The sequence below is a fragment of the Martes martes genome (assembly GCF_963455335.1).
Source record: "Martes martes genome assembly, chromosome: 8".
Taxonomy (NCBI): domain Eukaryota; kingdom Metazoa; phylum Chordata; class Mammalia; order Carnivora; family Mustelidae; genus Martes; species Martes martes.
In genome coordinates this window covers 86,060,423-86,080,826 of record NC_137895.1, presented here as the reverse complement: position 1 = coordinate 86,080,826, position 20,404 = coordinate 86,060,423, and the positions used below count along the sequence as shown (strand labels likewise).

General features: G+C 43.2%; 2 protein-coding genes across 4 annotated transcripts in view; both read right to left on the bottom strand.

Moving 5' to 3' along the window:
* Positions 1-4,622, bottom strand: part of ATF1 (activating transcription factor 1) — an 86,936-nt gene extending 82,314 nt beyond the window's left edge. For 2 of the 3 annotated variants that reach the window (XM_080810043.1, XM_080810042.1), the window contains exon 1: positions 4,321-4,549. The gene's annotated coding sequence lies outside the window, so the exon portion shown is untranslated. Of the gene's footprint in view, positions 1-4,320 lie in introns of all 3 variants that reach the window. The other variant, XM_080810041.1, reaches the window with a different exon arrangement.
* Positions 4,623-13,764: 9,142 nt separating this feature from the next.
* The window catches only part of DIP2B (disco interacting protein 2 homolog B), a 223,057-nt gene continuing 216,417 nt past the window's right edge, over positions 13,765-20,404 (bottom strand). The window contains exons 37-38 of the mRNA XM_080809970.1: positions 19,573-19,696; positions 13,765-17,921 (exon numbers count right to left, since the gene is read on the bottom strand). Coding sequence (XP_080666096.1) covers positions 17,669-17,921; positions 19,573-19,696 — 377 coding nt within the window. The 3' untranslated portion in view covers positions 13,765-17,668. The remainder of the gene's footprint in view (positions 17,922-19,572; positions 19,697-20,404) is intronic.

Genomic DNA, 20,404 nt, shown 5'->3' with positions numbered 1-20,404 from the left:
TGATGTGGGACTCAATCCCAGTACCCTCAGATCATGACCTAAGCAGCAGGCAGACGCTTAACCAACTGAGCCACCCAGGCGTCCCTAATATTTCTTAATACAAATTTCATTTCTATCATGTGGATACAAGTATCTTAACAACGACTTAACTATGATTATTTTAAAACTTTTAATTTTGCCAAATTCATCTAATGCTTCCTATGTTGTTTCTTCAACTGCTCTTAATCTAATATATAGTCCCTTCTTTAGGAAGAGCCGTGATTTTTCATCTCCACTAATACAAGTATAGTATCACAGACTAAACACAGAGATAGCACCAAACCTGCAATTATGTATTTTCTCCATACTATCTGTATTGAAAATGCCTTTAAAAAAAAAAAAAAAAGATTTTGGGGCACCTGGGTGGCTCAGTGGGTTAAAACGTCTGCCTTTGGCTCAGGTCATGATCCCAGGGTCCTGGGATCCAGCCCTTTGTAGGGCTCTCTGCTCAGCGGGGAGCCTGCTTCCTCCCCTCTCTCTGCCTGCCTCTCTGCCTATTTGTGATCTCTGTCTGTGAAATAAATAAATAAAATCTTAAAAAAAAAAAAAGATTTTAAGTAATCTCTATATCCAATGTGGGGCTCAAATTTACAACTCCAAAATCCAGAGTCACACGCTCTACTGAGACAGCCAGGCAGCTGAAAATGCCTTTTTTAAAAACACTCCCATTTCAGAAGACATAAGTTAGAATGTAGAAAAGAAAAAAATATATATAGTGCTAAAGCACAGAAAGAAACTATAAAAGATTTTTCAAAACCTTATTAAATTACTGGAAATGATACTTTTCTGTTTCACTGTGACTCACTGATTTCTCCTCCATAACAGTATTATTAAGAAATCCTAAATCTAATGGAAACTAACACAATCAACAAAACAACACACATTTCCTAGTAAAAGCCACTACAAGTCAGCAAGTAAGATTTTGGCCAATTATTACAACCACATTTCCTACGGAAAATAAGATAGCCCATTTTCTATAACTTTTTAAAGAGAAATCAACTAATCAGCTTTTTTTTCCAAAATGAAGACAGCTTTATAGTTATATCTCACTGTAAACTATACTATATATTTTTTATGTTGGCGTATAATCTTCATTTGCTCACTCTTTTCAGCTATTACTCTTAAAACTGAGGTTAAGATGAACGATCTGTTAAAAACTGGCTCAACACAGAATAAGCTGTACGTGTACAAAAGAATTCTCTATGAAAATAATATAGCTCCCTGCAGCAGATGGAAGCTTAACACTAGACACCAGTAAGTAGGCCAGAATCACAGGGGTTAGTGAAACACAGCTTCAAAAGTGCCATCAACGGGATGGAATCTGGGAGGCAGATAAAATGCAGCAGGCTGTGATCTTGCTGACATATAGAGAATGTAAGTAAAAGACATGGTGCTTCTAAGAAAACTTGCAAAGAAAGGAATATTATATCCTAGGCACTAAATGAAGAGCTTTTTTATATCATTTCCTGGATTCCCTATTTGAGAGATTTGTAAATTGAGGCTCAAGGAAATTGCCATTTTCTATGAATCTCACAGTAAGATGTGAATACAAGACCTGAAGGCAGAACTATTTTAACTCAAAATCCATGTTTTTTTCTTCCCCCAACGCTGCCCCTCTTCCTCTAACATTGCCAACTTGTTCATCTGGCAAACTCCTACTCTTTTCAAGTTTCATCCCAAACATTAAGTTCCCAACTGCTCCAGGTCCTTTCTTCCTTCCTACTTTGTGCCCTCCACATATTTCTAATGAGGTCACTTAACACTTGGAACTGTGTTTACTGGCATGTCTGGTTCCCCCAGTCTTTTTTTTTTTTTTTGGGGGGGGGGTGTTGTTTCCCCCAGTCTTAAGGTACCTAAGGACAGTGCCTATAGCAGCCCAATAGAGCTACTCATGTATGCAGTAAATAAACATCAACAAATATAGTTAGTATTCTCATTTGATGAATGAAGGTCTTAGTTTCCTCACCTACAGAGAATACAGAACTATGATAAGCTTGAGGGCAAGGAGTCTCTTGCTTGACACTTCCATAACTGAACTCATGATCTCCCCTCAAAATTGTTCGTTTGCCATGCTGAATTTCTTCCAGAACTTCCCCCTGCGCCTACCTTGCCTTCTCTCACCTTCAGGCTTTCACATATGCCATTCCCTCCGCCAGAAACACTACTCCCCTCCTCTTCATGTGGCCTATTCCTATGAGTTATTTATTCTTCCAGGCAATCTTTCATGAATCCCTCAGACTAATCAAGAAGCTCTGGCTGTATCCCCAAAGCACATGTTACCCCCTCTTCACTCAGTATTGTAATGGCCTGTTTTCTGTCTTGCCACCAGAATGCAAGCTCTAGGGAGCCAAAGACCATATCCTGTTCCCAATATAGCACTAATACCTTGCATATTCATTAATGCTGACTAAATCAATGTGTTTAGTAGGGTTTGTCTAGCTACAGAAAGAAGTAATGGTTAAAGAAATATATTTAGACAATTACTTCAATTCGGCTTTGGAATCAAGAAAACACAGGCACACAAAAATCCTACTTTAGAGATGGAAATTCATTATAATTAAGTAGGATATGTGAAGAAAAAGCATTTTTGGACAGGACTACCACCTACTGGTGATATAGTAGTACTGTACAGATTTATCACAGACCAAACATAACCTTAAAGGATAACAGAACTAACACATTCAGTGTTAGGACAACTGTACTGATTCTATTTGGGACACCGAGGAACATGCATATTACAAAATCTACAGGAAAAACAGCATTCTAATAACACTGCTTAGATTTGTTGGTAATAAAATTCTCAAGATAAAATGCATTTGGCAAACAAACACAGCAATACAAACTCTCATCACAAACCATGCCAGTTTGACAAAGATGCTTGCCAAATCTATGCTGAAAAAGCCTCAGAAGGGCACTCTCAATGAGTATCACAGGTATCCCCCACTTCTCAAAAATTCGTGTTGCATCAGTGCAGTTTGACAAAAAACGTACACTAATACCTGATTTCACTAACAGAAAGAAATCTCAAGGGGATTTTCACTTTCAGGAAACAAGTGAAGATAGCATTCAGGGTTTGTTTGTTTCACAGCCAGCCATTACAGAGGCAGCCTGGACCACAACAGCAAGAGGGGCCTGCCAAGCTCCTTCCCCTAGAACTACACTCAGCATCTCAGCATCAAATCTCCACAGCTTTGAACTGCGTCGGTGACCATCAGGGACTTTATCTCAATTTATTTTGTCAGTTAAGATGAGTCCGAAGGTATGAAAAGCCTGAGAGATTATTTGGGGGGGTCTGAGAACACAGAAAAAATTTTCTGTATAAATTAATGGTAATTTCTTCTTCGCTTTAGGTCATTTCTCTTAAGGTTTCACAGGAATGCCCTTTCCGATAGCTGAGGAAACCAGTACTAACCCACAGCTCCTCAAAAGCGAATAAAACCACCATTATTTAACATCTACAAAGATTTTTAAGCAGATTAAGGGGCACGCTCCAACGTACACCTGATGCAGGAAACCTGCATGCTGGGAACGACCATGCTTAGTTTCACGATATAAGAGAAAATCAAAGAGACAGTTTCCTCGCCTTGATCCACTGTCCAGAGATAAACAGAGGAGCGTCTATCTTCCCACACGCTCCTTCTCCTTCACCAGCTACACTTTTCCATTGCTGTTTCGTGCGTCTGTGGCTTTACTGTCTACCTCCCCACTGGACTGTGAGCTCCCTGCGGGTAAGGACTGTTTCCGCCCTCCACCGACAGCCGGCCGGGGCCTCGCACGCCCAGCGCCCCCGGTGTGCTCTGCGGGATCCCTGGCGGACATAACCGGCCTCGGGCAGCTGGGCGGAAAACCCGCGGAGGCCAAGGCCACGCCGCCCTCCCCGCCCCGCCCTCTCCGCCCAATTCCGAGACCTTCGACGGAGGGCGCTCGCCTTCGGCCGCACAGGGGCCACTTCAGAGGCCAAAGCCACCCCCGGCGGGAGGTCTCCGGTTTTATTTTGGTTGGGGGAGGGGGAGTTGGGAGGCAGGGGAGACAGACGACTGCGGGAGAACAGCCAGGCCAGGCAAGAGAACCGGAAGGGCGCCCGGCCGGGGGACAGCGGGCAGCCCCTCCCTCTTCCGCCGCGCGCCCTCCGCGCCCCTCCCCCACCGCTGCCGCAGCGCGCGACCCCCACCCGGCGCGAGACTTGACTCGGCGTCCCGGACGGCGCCGAGTCCCCACGCCCTCCCTCTGCCCAGGAACGCGGGGACACAGGAGCACGTCCCACCCCCGCCCCCTGCTTACCTGTGGCTGCAGCTCGCCGCTGTCCGGGGCGGGAACTTCCACTCCCCCCTCCCAGGTGGATCCGAATTCTCTTCCCACTTCACCACCCCCTCACACGGCGGGGGACGTCCCTCTGTCTCAGCGGTCAGACGGAGCGGGGAGAATCAGTGTCACTTAATAGCCAACTATCCTAAGCTACCGTTTCCTCGGCAGTCAGGGCCGCCACTGGCGGCATGATCTACACCAGGCCGGGGGCGGGGGAGGAGAGGGGGGCAAAACTGAGTAAGTGAGCGTGGGGGGTGAGGTTAAGGCGGTCCGTCCGTGCGGGCCGCCGTCCGACGTCAACACGTTGCTCACGTGACGTGCCGCCATCTTGTGCCGGGTCTCCTCGGATGGCAAAGTGTTACTTCGGCGGTGAAGGTTAGCTGTGGTCGTTTTTCGCTTCTGGAGCTCTGTCCGCTCTCCTCCCACACTTCTGTTTTTGGAGGCCCCACCTGGCTTGGTGGTGTCAGGAGGCCGCTCGGTGTGAGGCTCTTTTCATGAGTTAGTGGCGTCGCTCTCAGCTCCTACTTTCTCCGGGTTGGGTGATGAGACCCAGAACCGTCGATCCTGGCCTTGACGCACGCCTCACCTGTCCGGATCTGGTGGAGAGAAAGGACTGAAGCATCTTCTCTTGGTTTCTTCAGCCTATTTTTAATCGCGTAAAACTGCGTTGAGTTGCATCCTTTCTCCCCCGCGACAGGATTTTCTCCAAAGACTGATTTCACACATACGGTACAGGCGGGGTGTTTTGAGCGCCACTAAGGGTGTCCCGCTGAAACAGATTTACCTCAGCTGTTACAGTGGAGCGTTGTCAAAATGTTACACGCCGTCATTTTAATACATTGCACAAACTTCAAAAAAATATTTTTGTAAGAGGCGCCTGGGTAGCTCCGTGGATTAAAGCCTCTGCCTTCCGCTCAGGTCATGATCTCTCAGGGTCCTGGGATTGAGCCGCATCGGGCTCTCTGCTCGGCAGGGAGCCTGCTTCCCTTCCTCTCTCTCTCTTCTCTGCCTGCCTCTTCTGCCTACTTGTAATCTCTGTCAAATAAATAAAATCTTTTTAAAAAATATTTTTAAATGTGTATCTACCTCTTTGGAAAAGGGATTATGCATTATCTGAATTTTTTTTTGTATCCATTTCCTTGCAAAGTATTATTTTATGGCTTTATAGTGATGATAACAAATGATAAATGATAAACTTTTTTAGTGTGTTCCTGACAAAATAAGCTCCAGGATTTTTCTGGCTTTTTATTAGTTTGAGATCTTCAATGTAGGCAAATCGATTTATCGAATAGAGCCCTTCCTGGTTTTGACCTTCAAGGCTTGGGCTCAGTTGTTTGAGCATCTGCCTTGGGCTCAGTTCATTATCCTAAGGGTTTTCAGATTGAGTCCTGCTTTGGTCTCCGTTCTGAACGGGGAGCCTGCTTCTTCCTCTCTTTCCCCTGCTCTCTTGCTGTCTCTGTCACTACTGTCACTACCTCTGTCTGTCTCTCATAAGTAAATAAAATCTTAACCTTTAAGGCCAGATAATGTGATTTAAAGCTCAAGAGTTGCTCTGACAGACACTCCAAAGAGCTCACTAACTTTTAGCTAATGCCATTCATTCAGCAAATACTGTTGACTATTGAAACAGGTGCCTTTATTTTCAATTTTTGATTAGGCAAATGACCCAGACCTCTCTAAGCTTGTCTTCTTGTTATCAAAATTGGGAAGAGTAATACTCAAGCCGTGGTCCAGAATTATTTAAAGAATCAAAATGTCATATACCATAGGAAAGCACAGTGTCCTATGAAGGTTCTCAGACATCAGCCTTTCCTAATGAAGAAAACCCAGTATCAGTCATTCTGGAACCCAGAATATTAATCCAGTCTGGAAGGTTGGCTGTAAGTTTACTGTTCTTTTGTGTTTGGTTGTTTCTTCCTTGGAATTCAGAATGCTTAACAAATACTGATCAGTAAAAGAGGGGTGGGGGACTGCAAAATGTTATCATCCAAAGAAACTAGATTTTAGTGGTACCTGGGTGGCTCAGTTGTTAAGCATCTCCCTGCAGCTCAGGTCATGATGGGGATCAGCCCCGCATTGGACTCTGCTCAGCGGGAAGCCTGCTTCTCCCTCTCCCAAACCCCCTGCTTCTGTTCCCTCTCTTACTGTCTCTCTTGGTCAAATAAATAAAATCTTTAAAAAGAAATAAATAAATTTTACTGAAACCTTCAAATTGTATAGACTGCTTTCTCTTCAGTTTCTCTTCCACCTTTGAAGCATCTTAAGTTTAACTCAGATACTATGCTGTGCAACACTGCCACTCACAAATATTTCTGCCATACTTGTTTCTCATGGAAGTGTCACCTGCTGTACCTACCACCCTTCTGAACCTTGAGGAATAACTGAAGAAGAAAGAAAGAAATCTTTTTTTTTTAAAGATTTTTATTTATTCATTTGACAGACAAATCACAAGTAGGCAGAGAGGCAGGCAGAGAGAGAGAGAGGAAGGGAAGCAGGCTCCCCGCTGAGCAGAGAGCCCGATGCGGGGCTCGATCCCAGGACCCTGGGATCATGACCTGAACCGAAGGCAGAGGCTTTAACCCACTGAACCACTCAGGCACCCCCGAAAGAAAGAAATCTTGGTTATGACACACACAGTTCTTTCTGAAGAAGTTTATAAACTAGATGGGCAGGTCTTTGACTTTAGAAGTAAGGAGATAAAGTGAAATAAAATAACCTAACTTTCAAAAGCCAAAGGTAATTGTTTAAAATAAACTGGTCAAGCCAGTGGTGGTTCCTCTTTGGCTCTTCTGGTGTACTGTTTTCTAGTTAAGAGGGAGAGACATGAGGAGATGGGTTTAATAATAACTACCTATTCCTGGGGCACCTGGGTGGCTCAGTTGGTTGGGCATCTGCCTTTGGCTCGGGTCGTGGACCCAGGTCCCGGGATCGAGCGCCGCATCGGGCTCCCTGTTTGGCAGGAATCCTGCTTCTCCCTCTCCCTCTGCCTGCTTGGCCTCCCTCTCCTTCTGTCAAATGAATAAATCTTTAAATAAATAATATAATAATAATACCTATCCCATAAAGTCTTGTAGATTGAATAAGCTTAACACACATAAAGTTAGAGGCACACTCCTGGCACACAGTAAACACTAGATGTCGGACATTAATATGTAAAATACTGCAGTGTAACCACTGGAAGCTTAGCTAAAAACAGTAAAGTGGCTACACACCCTGAGGACCCTCACAGTTTAACAAAAGGACTGAGCTGGAGTGGAGGACTTGAGAACCATGAAGCAGTGTTTGAAACACTTCCCCTCTCAAAAAGCAGAAATTATTTAAAGCTAATACATGTAGACTTTATGGTCTAAACAATAGGCTTAATTGTTTCTTTTTGTTTGTTTTGTTCTTTTTCAATACTCGAGGCTAAACACACAGGAAAACCCAACCAAAGGTAGTTAATAAATGCCCGCACAGGTTGTATGAACTACAGCCATACTATTTCAGATAACTCAGCTCTGAAATTGCTTGCTGCTCCATGTTAACTATGCTTGAATTAAACATATAGAACTAGTCTGTGGGCCCTGGGAGTAGTGGACAACTACCCTCTTACTTTTATGGAAAAACTTCTCACAGTCAAACTGATCTTACCAACCATGGGCCCCTGACCTAAGCTGGCCATCAGAGTCTCCCTAGTGGACATTTATTTTGGACCAAAAATCAGTCTTTCTCTAGGTGAATGGACCTAAAGCTCAGGAGGTTTGTAATGAGCCTCGTCCATCTGTGAACAGTGCAGATGAGCTGAGAGAGCAAACAAGTGGCTTTCTAGGCCCTAGTTTTAGACCCTGAGATGCAGCTGCCTGCCACAGCTCATAGGTTCCACAAGCCATCCTTTGTCCTTGAAATGAATAGGACTTTTTTATTTAAGCTAGCTTACTTTGGTTACTGTTATTTCTAGAGTCCTACCTACTACACCTGGATACAGGAGAAATAATTTCCTTGTGACTACCTCCCCTTCTCTGTATCCCATCACCTTAGTCCAAGCTGTCATTACTTCTTGCCTTGTGTATTGTGGTAGCCTCCTAGTTGGTACCATTAATAAAACCCTATAATGAGTAAGTATTGGTTTCTGTTGTGTGGTTGGATTGTATAAGCAAACAAATTATTTACCTTCAAGATTATTATTAAAGCAAGTAGCAAGACAGCTTGGAACTAAAATTCAGCTTACTGGAAGGAACCTTCTTTATGATGGTCAGAGCAGTCTGCAGGTGTCATGTACCTTTGTAACCCCCCAGGTAGGGACACTGAGTGGTGCTCTGAGGGCAGGAGAGTCAAATCGTTACACCAAAAACATAAATCTGTTCACATGAGAACAAATCACTGGTCCTTCTAGGATGTGAAGAAGCCCAGTGTTGTCCCCTATCAAGTGGCCACTTCGTCTCCTGCAGAAATAGTGTCATTTGGGAGTTCAGTATTGGTTTGTGTCAATGTTTAATGGAAGATTCAGAGATAGCTGTAGCTAAATATGCCTTGGTAAATGGAAGTCCATGCTTCTGGGCCCTGACATAGTCTCCATCTCTGCTACAGTGGCTACTCCATACATGTGCTCATTGTGTCAATTCTGAGATACTTGGGGGCTGGCTGACATCAACCAGCCAAGTCGTTTTGTTTATATGGATGTTCAATGTCTCTCCCATGGTGGATGCTTTATAGTGGGCATTGACATGTGAAGCAAAGACTTCATACTTTGTTCTCCCTCCCCTGTATCTATCCATATACCTCTACTCCAGACCTTGTTGTATCCAGTCTTCCAGTCTTTTTCAAGACACTGATCAACTGGTTAGGCCATTTGCCACTGCCCATGAGTCCATTTATATTCTCACTTTGAGCTACTTCTTGCACAGAATGGGTGATCATTTTAATATTTGCCTGTTGGGGGCACCTGGGTGGCTCAGTTGGTTGGCCGTCTGCCTTCGGCTCAGGTCATGATCCCGGAGTCCCGGGATTGAGTCTTGCATCGGGCTCCCAGCTCCATGCTCCCTCTGACCATCTTCCCTCTCGTGCTCTCTATCACTCTCTTTCTCGAATAAAAATAAATAAAATCTTTTTTAAAAATCTGCCTGTTGGGAAGATTTCCCTTGAAACAGAATGGCCATAACCCACTCATGGACCCAAACCATAACTCACCCACATACCAAACTTGGGCTTTTTCCAACTGCTTCAATAGGACTCTTCTCCCATGCTCCATTACAGCCATAGGTATGAGCTGAGTGAAGAACACTGGTGCAACTGTAGTGTGTAACATGGGTTTCTGGTGGCCCTGCTCATGCAGATTGTTTGTGTCCTCTGATGCTGCTTAGGTTTGATCCCAGGTGTAACATTTCCATCTTATGATGGATTGGTGCTGGGCCCATCTGACTTTATGACTTGGTGTGTCTGACACCATCCAGCCAGTGATGGAAAATTTCAGATGCATGGTCACTTGGTGTCCCCTGGTCAAGTTTTCCATCTCCTTTGTGGCCCAGTGGCACACGAGAAGCTGCTTTTCAAAAGCCATATAATTTTGTGCTACAACTCCCATGTATCTTGCTCCAGAATTTTAATAGCTTGCATTGTGATTCTTCCACTGGATCTTGCCATGAACTTCACACTTTTCTTTTTTCCACAACTATCACCTCCACCACCATGGGTCTGCCATATCCTATGACTCCAAGCCTTACTTAAAGCTGTCATCTGGTATATTGTGCTGAGCAGTATTACCAGGGATGGAACATGTTGTCTTTACCACTTTAGAGGCCTACTAAGGACTGTGTTTCCTTCTTAGAGAAAGAGGATGTAAGATGCATTAACTTGTCATTGTTGTCGAAGTAAGCTATGCCTAACATGGGGCTTGAACTTATGACCCAGAGATCAAGAATCGCATGCTCTCTACTTACTAAGCCAGCCAAGTGCCTCAAGAATTTGCTTTTTATGTCAGGAGCTATGTCAGCCCGCTCCTGACTGCTAGACCTCTGACTCTTCAGTTTATTTCCCATCCTCTGCACTGCATGCAGCTTACCAAGACCTTCAGTGTACTATTTCTTGTTCCATCTGTCTCACCAAAGTGATGTCATATAACTCTGGGACAATACTATAAATGTATATTATCCTTTCTATGTGAATGTGAAATACTTCTGATTCTCTTGTTTAAAGACTTAAAAATTTGGGGCACCTGGGTGGCTCAGTCATTAAGCATGTCTTCAGCTCAGGTCACGATCCCAGAGTCCTGGGGCCCAGTCCCACACTGGGCTCCCTGCTCAGCAGAGTCTGCTTCTCCCTCGGCCCCTTACCCCACTCTCATGCTCTCACTCTCTCTCCCTCAAATAAAAAAAAAAAAATCTTTAAAATAAATAAAAACTGTCTTAGTCTGACTTTGATATCAAGAGGAGTTGGATGGCTTTTTCTTTTATATGTGAAACTAGAATTCTCTTCCTTGTGGGTTTGGTAATATCCAGATTTTCTCTTTCTTAAATGAATTTTCAAATTGCATAGTTTATAGAAAATTACCCATTTCATTTAAAATTCAAGTTTACTGCAAAATGACAATAATCCCCTTAGATTAAAAAAAAAAAAATACCGTGGCTGTAGTTATATTCTTTGTGTTTCCCACTAGGTGTGTGTGTCTATACATATAAGAATTTTACTACAGATTTTATTGGTTTAAGAAATTAGCTTCTGGCTTTGTTGAACCCTTTCTGTTTTCTATTTATTAATTTGTTTCCCTCGTTTCCTTCCTTCCACTTTCTCAGAGGATCTTTTCCTTTGCTTAGTTGAATCCAACTTTTTAGTTTTTATTTTTTAATAAATGCATTTAATATAATTTCCCTTATATCTGCTTCTTAGGAATTCCCATTATTTGCAGGTTCCATGTTGTATTTTGTCAGCATATTTATTTATAGAAATTATCTCAGAAATGAGTGTTCATCTTCATAAATTGAAAACAGAGCTTCAGAGAAGTGAATGAAGTCATCAGGTGACCTCTATTAACTTCCTGCTTTCAGGATCTTGCCTCTACCCGATTGTATTTAAGAAAAAAAATGCTTCTTCCCCTCAAAAGCTAATCCTTCTACCTGTTCTCTGAATCTCTGCCTCTCCCGCATTCTCAATGATCTTTTTTGGTCGGTTATCCCTTACTGCTATATTTGGATGTTTTCCCTTTCTACTGGCTCTTTCTTTGGACAGGAATATTTAATTTCTTTCATCTTTTTAAAAAACAGCTTCCCCTGATTCTACACCCCTCATTTAACTACTGTACCTCCTCTTTCCCATGTGCAGAAACTTCTGGAAAGAGTAGCTGTTCAGTCTGTTCAGTCACATTTCCCATCACTCTTCTCTTGAACCAGTTTGCTGGCTTCTGCCCCCAGAGCTGCAAATGCCACCGCCCTGACCAAAGTCACCAGTGACTACCCCATTGCCAGACACAGCAGAGGCTAGCTAATCTGTATACCCAGCTTCACTGTAGCCTTTGGCATTGTTGACCACTCCCTCCTTAAAACTCCTCGTATGATTTCTTTGCCCATGTTCTTTCTTGGTTTTCCCCCTACTTCTCCAGGCGTTCCCTCTCCTTCCTCCACCAGTCTTCCTATACTGTTGTTTCCCATAGCTCCATTATTGATCCTTTTCTCACTCTACAGGATCTTCCTTGGCAATATCAAATCATCCCTACTGGGCTTCATCTGCTTCACGGGCTTCAACTACCACTTTTAAAAGGATGTCTCCCAAATATCTAGTTCATGGCCAGCAGCTGCCTGTTGCCCTTCTTCACTTGCATGTGCCATAGCACCTCAAATGAACATGACCAAAATGGAACGTATCTTTTTTCCCACATTTGTTCCTCTTCTTTTGCTCCCTACCTTGGTAAATGGCCCCATGTCTACCTAACTGCCCAAGCAGTTATTTTGGATTCCTCCTTCCTTAGCTTGAATACCCAGCCATTGAAATCTCACCTGTCTCCTCAGTTTGCAGGCATTGCCTTGTCTCCATCCTGTCACTGCCTTGGCTGAAGAGTTCTTGTTCTACCCCTGCAGTTTCTGCAAAGGCCTCCCGACCCCCGCCTTGGGTTTTATCATTTTCCCTACCGACACCAATCCACTTCCTATACCACCGGCATAATTTCCTAGGTTGCAAATTTGAGTATATCATTCCCTTGCTATAAACCTCTCACTGGCTTTCTCTAGCCCTCTGGATAAAAGTCCAAAATTCCTAGCAAGACACACAAGGCCCTTGGTGATCTGTGCTTGCTTCAAGCCACCACAGACAACTAGCTTTAACTTTTCTCCCTTCAAACCTTCTATCCTAATAACGAATTGTTAGTTCGCAGAAAATGCAACTCTGCCTTTCTGCTTGTTGCTTTATCTAGGTGTCTCATCCTTCAAAACTCAGTTCAGGGGCGCCTCAGTGGCTCAGTCAGTTTAAGCGTCTGCCTTCAGCTCAGGTGATGATCTCAGGGTGCTACAATTGAGTCCCATGTCGGGCTCCCAGCTTAGCAGGGAGCCTGCTTCACCCTCTTCCTCTGCCCCTCCCCCACCTCATGCTCTCTCTCAAATAAATAAAATCTTTAAAAACAAAACTCGGTTCTGATGTTACCTCCTCCAGTAAGTATTCCTCATTATTCCTCCTCATCATTGGATTGGGTGCCTGTCCTATGTGCTGCCACTGTCCACCCCTACTCATAACCCTTAATATATTGCACTGTTTTCCTGGATCTCCTTGAAAGCAATGACTTAATTTTCTCTCTCCAGCTTCAGTTCTGTTGCAGTACCTTGGGCCTAATGCGTAGACATTCAATAAATGTATGGTGAAAAAAGTGTTCTCAGCTCCCTAAATAGGTTGTACAGCAGTAGTTCAAGGACCAGTTTTAGTGTCGGAGAACACGCACACTTTAGTGAAGGCTGAAATCCTGTCCAATCACAGATTAGGAAAAAAAAAATTATGATCCATAGTTTAAACCTACCACATGCCAAATGGGTAGGAGGAAAACTAAACTTTAATTGTTCCTGACGGAGTCCTCTTAGTTTTCATCTTGACCCTCTTGTGTTCCTTGATTTGTCTTCCTGTTACAGCACTGATTAACTATAACTTTGGATCTTTGTGTTCATTTTCCTTAGACTACTCTAGCTATCTTTGGGTCTTACCATCTGAAGTTAAATTTAAAATTTATCAGTTCCGGGGTACCTGGGTGACTCAGTCGTTAAGTGTCTGCCTTTGGCTCAGGTCGCAATCTCATTGTCCTGCGACAGAGCCCCACACTGGGCTCCCTGCTCAGCGGGAAGCCTGCTTCTCCCTCTCCCACTCCCCTTGCCTGTGTTCCCTCTCTCGCTGTCTCTGTCAAATAAATAAATATAAAATCTTAAAAAAATAATGACATTTATCAGTTCCAATTTATCAAATCTCCCAATGTGTGAAGCATTAAACACAATCAGGCATCAATATTTATTAACACAAGACAAAGGAAACACATTCAATGAGTTAATAGAACACTGTCCAGCCAGATGTTAAATTTAAAAATGTATATCTAGTCTAATTTCAAATAAATAAAAAAACTTTTTACATAATTACACAGTACTATAGTCTGAATTTGACACTGGTAAATATCTTGACAGAAAGTAAACAAAACATCATTTAGGACTAAAAAATTATTCTTATATCTTTACACTCTCTTCCTGTGGACAAATAACATGGCCCATCTACATACACCTAGACCAGAAATGTCGTATGAATGATAAAGAAAAGGCCTATTGTGTATTTGGAGTACTGCAGCTTTTTGCTCCAAATACTCTTGCTTTTACATCAAAGCAGACAACAGAAACAACACTAAGGCATAGGTCATGTTGGAGTTTGAGGGTGAGGTGATAACTCCTCATTGCTTTAGTCTAAAAGATTGCTGGATATTCAAGGAAAGTAATTTATTTGGCCAAGATATTGAGCACCATGCCTGGGGCAGAGACCTTACAAAAGAAACCTAAGGCCTCAGGCCCTTTGTTGATTCAACAAAAGCATTAAGCAAGCACTGCCCAGGGACTAAAGAAAGGAGACACACTTACATTACCAACAGACAGGCAATGGTCCCTAAACAGCCTGAGGCAGCACAACTTCGTGAGGAAAGGACTTGATGGTGGTGGTGGTCCTCAACCGGGCCCCCTTTCTGAGGCAGCAAGTAAATAAAGGCTGTGGATTCACACGGATGCCTGTTAGCATGCCGGTCATTCCCAGGGTCTCACTGACACAGGAGATGACATTTGTGCAGCTCTAAGAATCCCTTGGGCTTAGGAATTTTCCTGAGGCAGCCCCTTCCTGATCTACCTCAGTTGCTTCTGCTGAGAGGCAGAAAGAGGTTCAAAAGCAGTTAGATGAATGGATTTCTCTTACCTGAAATGGGGGCTTGCTATTAATCTCGTTGTCTTTTTCACAGGCATAGAAGAAAAACCCAGACAGAATGTGTTCCAGAGTTTTGGCTAGGCTGTTTCTATCGGTAATGGCCTTCTGGGTCTGTCCTAAGAGTCCATTCTACCACAAAGGTCTTACTTAATGTGGAAAGGGCAAGAGCACTGTGTCATCAAGAGAAAGTTCTCTTCCAAGTCTGTAACAGACGAGGCATTAAAACCACAGATGACCCCTCAAACACCCACAGGCTAAAGACCGGGCTCTCTCCCCCTTCCAGAGGCTCCTTTACCACAGTTACTGAGAAGTTCCCAAAGACACAGCTCAGCTCTCTTTCCTCCACTAGCATATTCTGGCTTTGGGGAATATGCAGAAGATCCACAGAGCAGCCACAAGGTAGAAAGCAAAAGCTAAAGCTAAATCAGAGGCCTGAGGAACTACAAACCCAGATAATCAGACCCTAAGTAACTGGGAGTTGACCATACTCTGAGACTAATGGAATATCTTATTTGAAAGAATGAGTGAATGAGTGCCCATTATTGTAGCTACTAGCCACATGTGGCTACTGAAAACTTGAAATATGGGTAGTCCGAACTGAAATGTGCTTAATACACATTGGATCTCAAAGACTTCATATGAAAAAAAAAAAAAAAGATCTCAATCACTTAATCACTTTTCATATTGATTCCACATGGAAATTATAGTATTTTTGATATACTGGGTTAAATACAAGATATTAAAGTCAATTTCATTGGTTTCTTCTTACTTTTTGAAATGTGGTTACTAGAAAATTTAAAATGACCGATGTGGCTCACATTATATTTCTAGCAGATGCCCTAACTTGTGTAGTAAGAATTTTCAAAGCAACCCATAGGATAAGACTCTGCCTATATTTCTTCCTTAGAACTCGTGGATTATGGAGATAGAACTATTGAATCTTCAGGATCCCTTGCTTTGTTTAGTGAGTCATTAAAAACTATTGTAAGAAAATTACTTTCCAAATAAGCAGGCTATTTCTTTCTGCAAACTGAACCGTAGCTAGTCACTGGGATTTCCTGCCCCAATGTAAGTGCTTTTTTTCTGTACATCTTAGAACCTCTTCCATCATGTTTAAATTAATTTCATCCAAAATGTCAAAAAAGAGATCTGGAACTGGAAAATGTCTTGAGGTCTGCCCTCAACGGAGAAAAAACCGGGAGGAAAAAAGGCTTATGTAAAAGGGAGGCAAGAAAGTGGCTTAGGAGCCACAAGACTGAAGGGCAGCCCCCGAGAGTGATGAAGGGTCTGGCCTTTGCATTATAAACCTTATTTTCAGGGTAATTACAAGTCGTAAAAATTGTTTAAAAACATATTTAGTTTACATGATGTTACAGCGGGGTAAATAATATGTATTATTAAAATAGTCTAAATAAATATTTACACAATAGCGCAGAGTGGGTCAAAGAGAACCATTCTGATTTGACAAGTTAACTCTGTTCACTTGGAGCTTTTTTTTTTTTAATTTTTAAAAATATTTCTGTAAGAAAAAAATAATAAAATTCAACTATATTCAAATACATGAAGTATCAGACCAAAGAAAGGAAACCGAGCCAGAGGCCAAACTCAGTCCCACGCTCAATCCACTTGGCCTGGGCACCACAGTTATTTCAAAAGAGTTTCTTGCATACATCAGACTTCCCCTATTTCAGCACAAGCCTACCTATTTTGGCAACCCAAATCGGTCAGTTTTGAGATCTGTAGTTATGTTGCCTTTACGGTTTCCCGTGACTGCTGATCCCACTGCCTTCCCAGCCTGTCACTCTTGTTCCTAAAATCCCTGCCCTCATGAACTGGAAGAACAGAGGACATTTCAGTTTTCCGAAAAGAGAAGCTGTATGTATAAACTGGAGATGCAGTTGACAATGGGCCTGGAAAAAGAGGAAATCCTAAATTCTTACGCAGTCACTCTAAATTTGAAACACAGTTTCAACACTGGGGGCCAGAGTGAGTTATTGTGGTTCCTTAGGACAGGGTGGGATCTAATGAAGCTTAGCCTTTTCATAACAGTTTGATTTTTAAACTGAGATTTCCAGCCTGTAGAGACAGGCTGAATTCCTAAAAGCTTAAGCTGATTTTGGGAACGCAAGCTTTAAGAACAAACATAGGCAGCTTTAGTTTATAAAATACATCAGCCAACAGAGACATAGTACAATGTGCAGCGGAACCTGCAAACAATTTGCACTTTTTAGTTACCTATTCAATTACACTGCAGTAAGAGAATATTGAAATTCTCCCAAAGTAGGAAGGTTTCTACTTTAGTTGTCGTGACTACACACGCCAGTTCTTCAATCGTTTAGCTGAATTGTGTGTACTCTTATTTACACGTTTAAAACACTGGTCAGAATGTGTTACTCTCAAGAATTATATATATAAAGTAACTCTCATATTCATGGGTTATTTGATTTGCTTACAGGTCGGCGGAAAATAAGCTGAGTAGTTCCACGTTAACAAAACCTGCAGAAAGTCCAGCTATGGTAAAATGGCAGAATACAGTACAGAGCGGGGAACTGGAGAACTCCGACTACCCCCTTCATGTGAATTCATTTAACTCCCTTACAAAATTCTAGAAGAGCATTAGAGAAAAATACAAGTATATACAACAGATGAAAAAAATGCAACATGCATGTAATTGCTTTAGTAACGTGCTGCTCACGCTATGTCAAAGCTCATGACTAATGGACTGTTAACATTTTTTTCATTTGCTACCATATGATTCCCCTTTCCTGTGTGTCCTGTGATTGCAGAATCCCACAGGATGAGATGAAGGATATAATGTAACCATCTCAGCTTATTTCACATCATTGGAAAGCTTGCTCCTAGTCACTGGTCTTTGGTCCTTGTGGTTTTTCAGGATGCACCCCCGCCCCCAGGATCCCCACAAGGCTGGTTACATATTATAAGCCACATAGATGGGGTCCAACTGGTCAGCCAGGAAGCTGTCTCGGAGGTGCATCCTCTGCTTCTCTCCTCTGGAGTTGATGGGGATAACGCCTGGGTCCACCACCACCACGACGCCGACAATGAGGTAATGCTCTTCCAGGACCACGTTCGTCACTAAAGGAACCAGATCAAGGGCTTCCTGTTCAGAGCCACACAGTTCCACAACCACCACAAGCAAGTTGGTCCACGTGAACACGGCACTGAAATCGCAATGACAGTCAGTTAACATGTCATCACATTTACCAGGTAACTTTCATAGTACGCACTTAAGACTTATCCCAGTTTCCCTGACAACTGCCTTCTTTCTCAGATGCAACCAGAAGGCTAGCAGCCATGTCTGCAATGACCTTGCCCCTGTGATCACAGCTGATGAGCTGAGCCACCTAGAGTCAGCAGGAGTTTGGCAATGGGGTTGAAAGATGTTAGCTGGCCACGTGAACTAAAAGCACATGTCAAAGTTTGGGGGTGGCCGGCTGTCCAGAGCAGCACAGGTAATGGCTCTTCACGGACAAGAGAAGAATGAAGTGGATGCCCCTATGGCTCTAGAAGGTGAGAAGACAGTGGTTCTGATGGCCTTCCCATCCCTTATTTCTACGTTTCTTGAGATTTATAGAGATTCTTAGGAAACTCTGAGGTACCCAGGTATTCTTTTCATTAACTCTCTCTTTTGCTTAGGTTTTTTTGAAGAGAGTTTCTGTTATTTGCAACCGAAGAACTTTGACAAGATAGTATTCTTAGGCCCAACAGGAAGGGAGTGGACCTTTCCTCACATGGGCTTAGTGCCCCATACAGGTGACTCTCCCATCGTGCCATAAAGTGACATAAGGTAGAAACTTGCCTTACGTGGAGTGGGACTGCTGGGTTAGAAGGTGTGACCTGACCTGTGATATGAAGTGTTAAATAGCTTTAAAAAACATATTCCAATCATTAAAAAAAATGTATACAATATTTGCTTGCATAAAAAGTCAGAGGTCTAAAATTAGAGGGTAACCATGGCACTCTACTTCTGTGTATTGTTCTGATAATTCATGGGCATTGTTCGGGTCTGGGGAGAGACTCTGACCAAAGTGAGTTGAAGATGCTGATAAGGAGGCATCTAGAAAGCGTGAGCAAGCATGAAAAGAACTGTGGCTATTTGGCATGGTTTAAAAAAAACAAAAGAAAAAAAACAACAAGGAAGGACCTACTGCATTAAAAATGTGGAAAAGAAACCAGGTGGATTCTGTATTGTCAGGAATCCAGAATGAAAGCCACTAGGTAAGAACTATCAAGTTTTAATTTTAAGGAAGTTTTAGTCCGTGTGAGGCTGGATGTTCTTTCATCAGGGATGATGTGGAGGGCATTCTTACGCTGAGAGGGAAGCTGGATGAGGTAATAATGACCTTTCTCATCTGCTTACCATTTGACAGCTTGCAAAGAGGCACATTCCCATTTGTTCCTCCCCATGATTAGGAAATAGCAGAGCAAGTACTTTACATGAGAAAAGCCGCCAATGTGGGAGACCGGGGCCTTCAAGTTGGGCCTTTTGAACTTAAAGTCATGGTTCTTCCCACCATATTACACTGACTTTCTAGAGACAGATAATCAGATCTCTTCCAACGGTAAGAATCTGTCAGTAGCGAGGACTTGACTCTACGGTGGTTCCACAGAGCCTGTTCTGGTGTCCCCACGGCCTCATCTGCCACAGCGGACGGCCCGCCACGACAAGAAATAATCAGTCCATTTACTTTCTTACTCCCCCTGGACTTCTAGGCCTGTAGTGGGTATTTGGTACAGATGGCTGACTACTTAGATTGGTTTTAACTGACACTACGGCTGCAGCAGGAAGCCTATTCTGTGCGGGGCGGTTACCATTCAGCAATGCTCCTGTGGATCCGGGAAACGGAGGTCTCAATGTCTATCGGGTGGTATCGTAATCCTCGCAGCTCCAGCGTCTCATCCAGCGCTCCCACTACATATAATGCATCGTGACGCTCTGATGGAAAGAAAAAGAGAAATCTGGTTCATCACACATGATGAGCGCAATGCAATGTTGGCGTGAAGAGCACCCTGTCGGACTGCCTGCCACGTCACTTGACCCCGCCACTCACCAGCCGTGTAACCTTGAGCCAATTACTTAAGTGTCTGAGTCCTGCTCCCCACTCTGTGAGACAGGGAGAATACTGAATGGCTGCTGTGACTATTCAATGAGATAATCCCCGTGGGGAGTTCGTTTGATGCCTGGTATACCGTGAGTGCTAAAAAAAAAAAAAATTAGCTGTGATTATTATTATTATTATTACTACGATGTCCCAGGAATTGTGTCCAGTGCTGGGAAGATGACAAAACACGAGTCCTGCTCTAAAGACACTTACTGTGTAGTGGGGGAGAAGGAGCGTGAGGTGACCGGGGGACACCCCCATACCCCGAGCTCAGCTCAAGGGTTCAGAGAAGGAAAAGTGGAAGCCAGGCTGAGCTTTTACGGATAAACAGGAATTAGCCAGATGACAGCTGGGGGAGGGGTGGAGCGGGGAGAGAGGGTTTGAGAGGGAGAAGAAATGAGCATGTGTTGTTATTCCTAGACATCTGTAAGAAGTCCAGATATAAGGAGTAGGATTACAGAAAATGGAGAGACTAGTTCTGGTTATTAACAGGCTTGTAATCCAGCTAGAACATAGCAGAAATCTTTTTTGTTTGTTTAAAT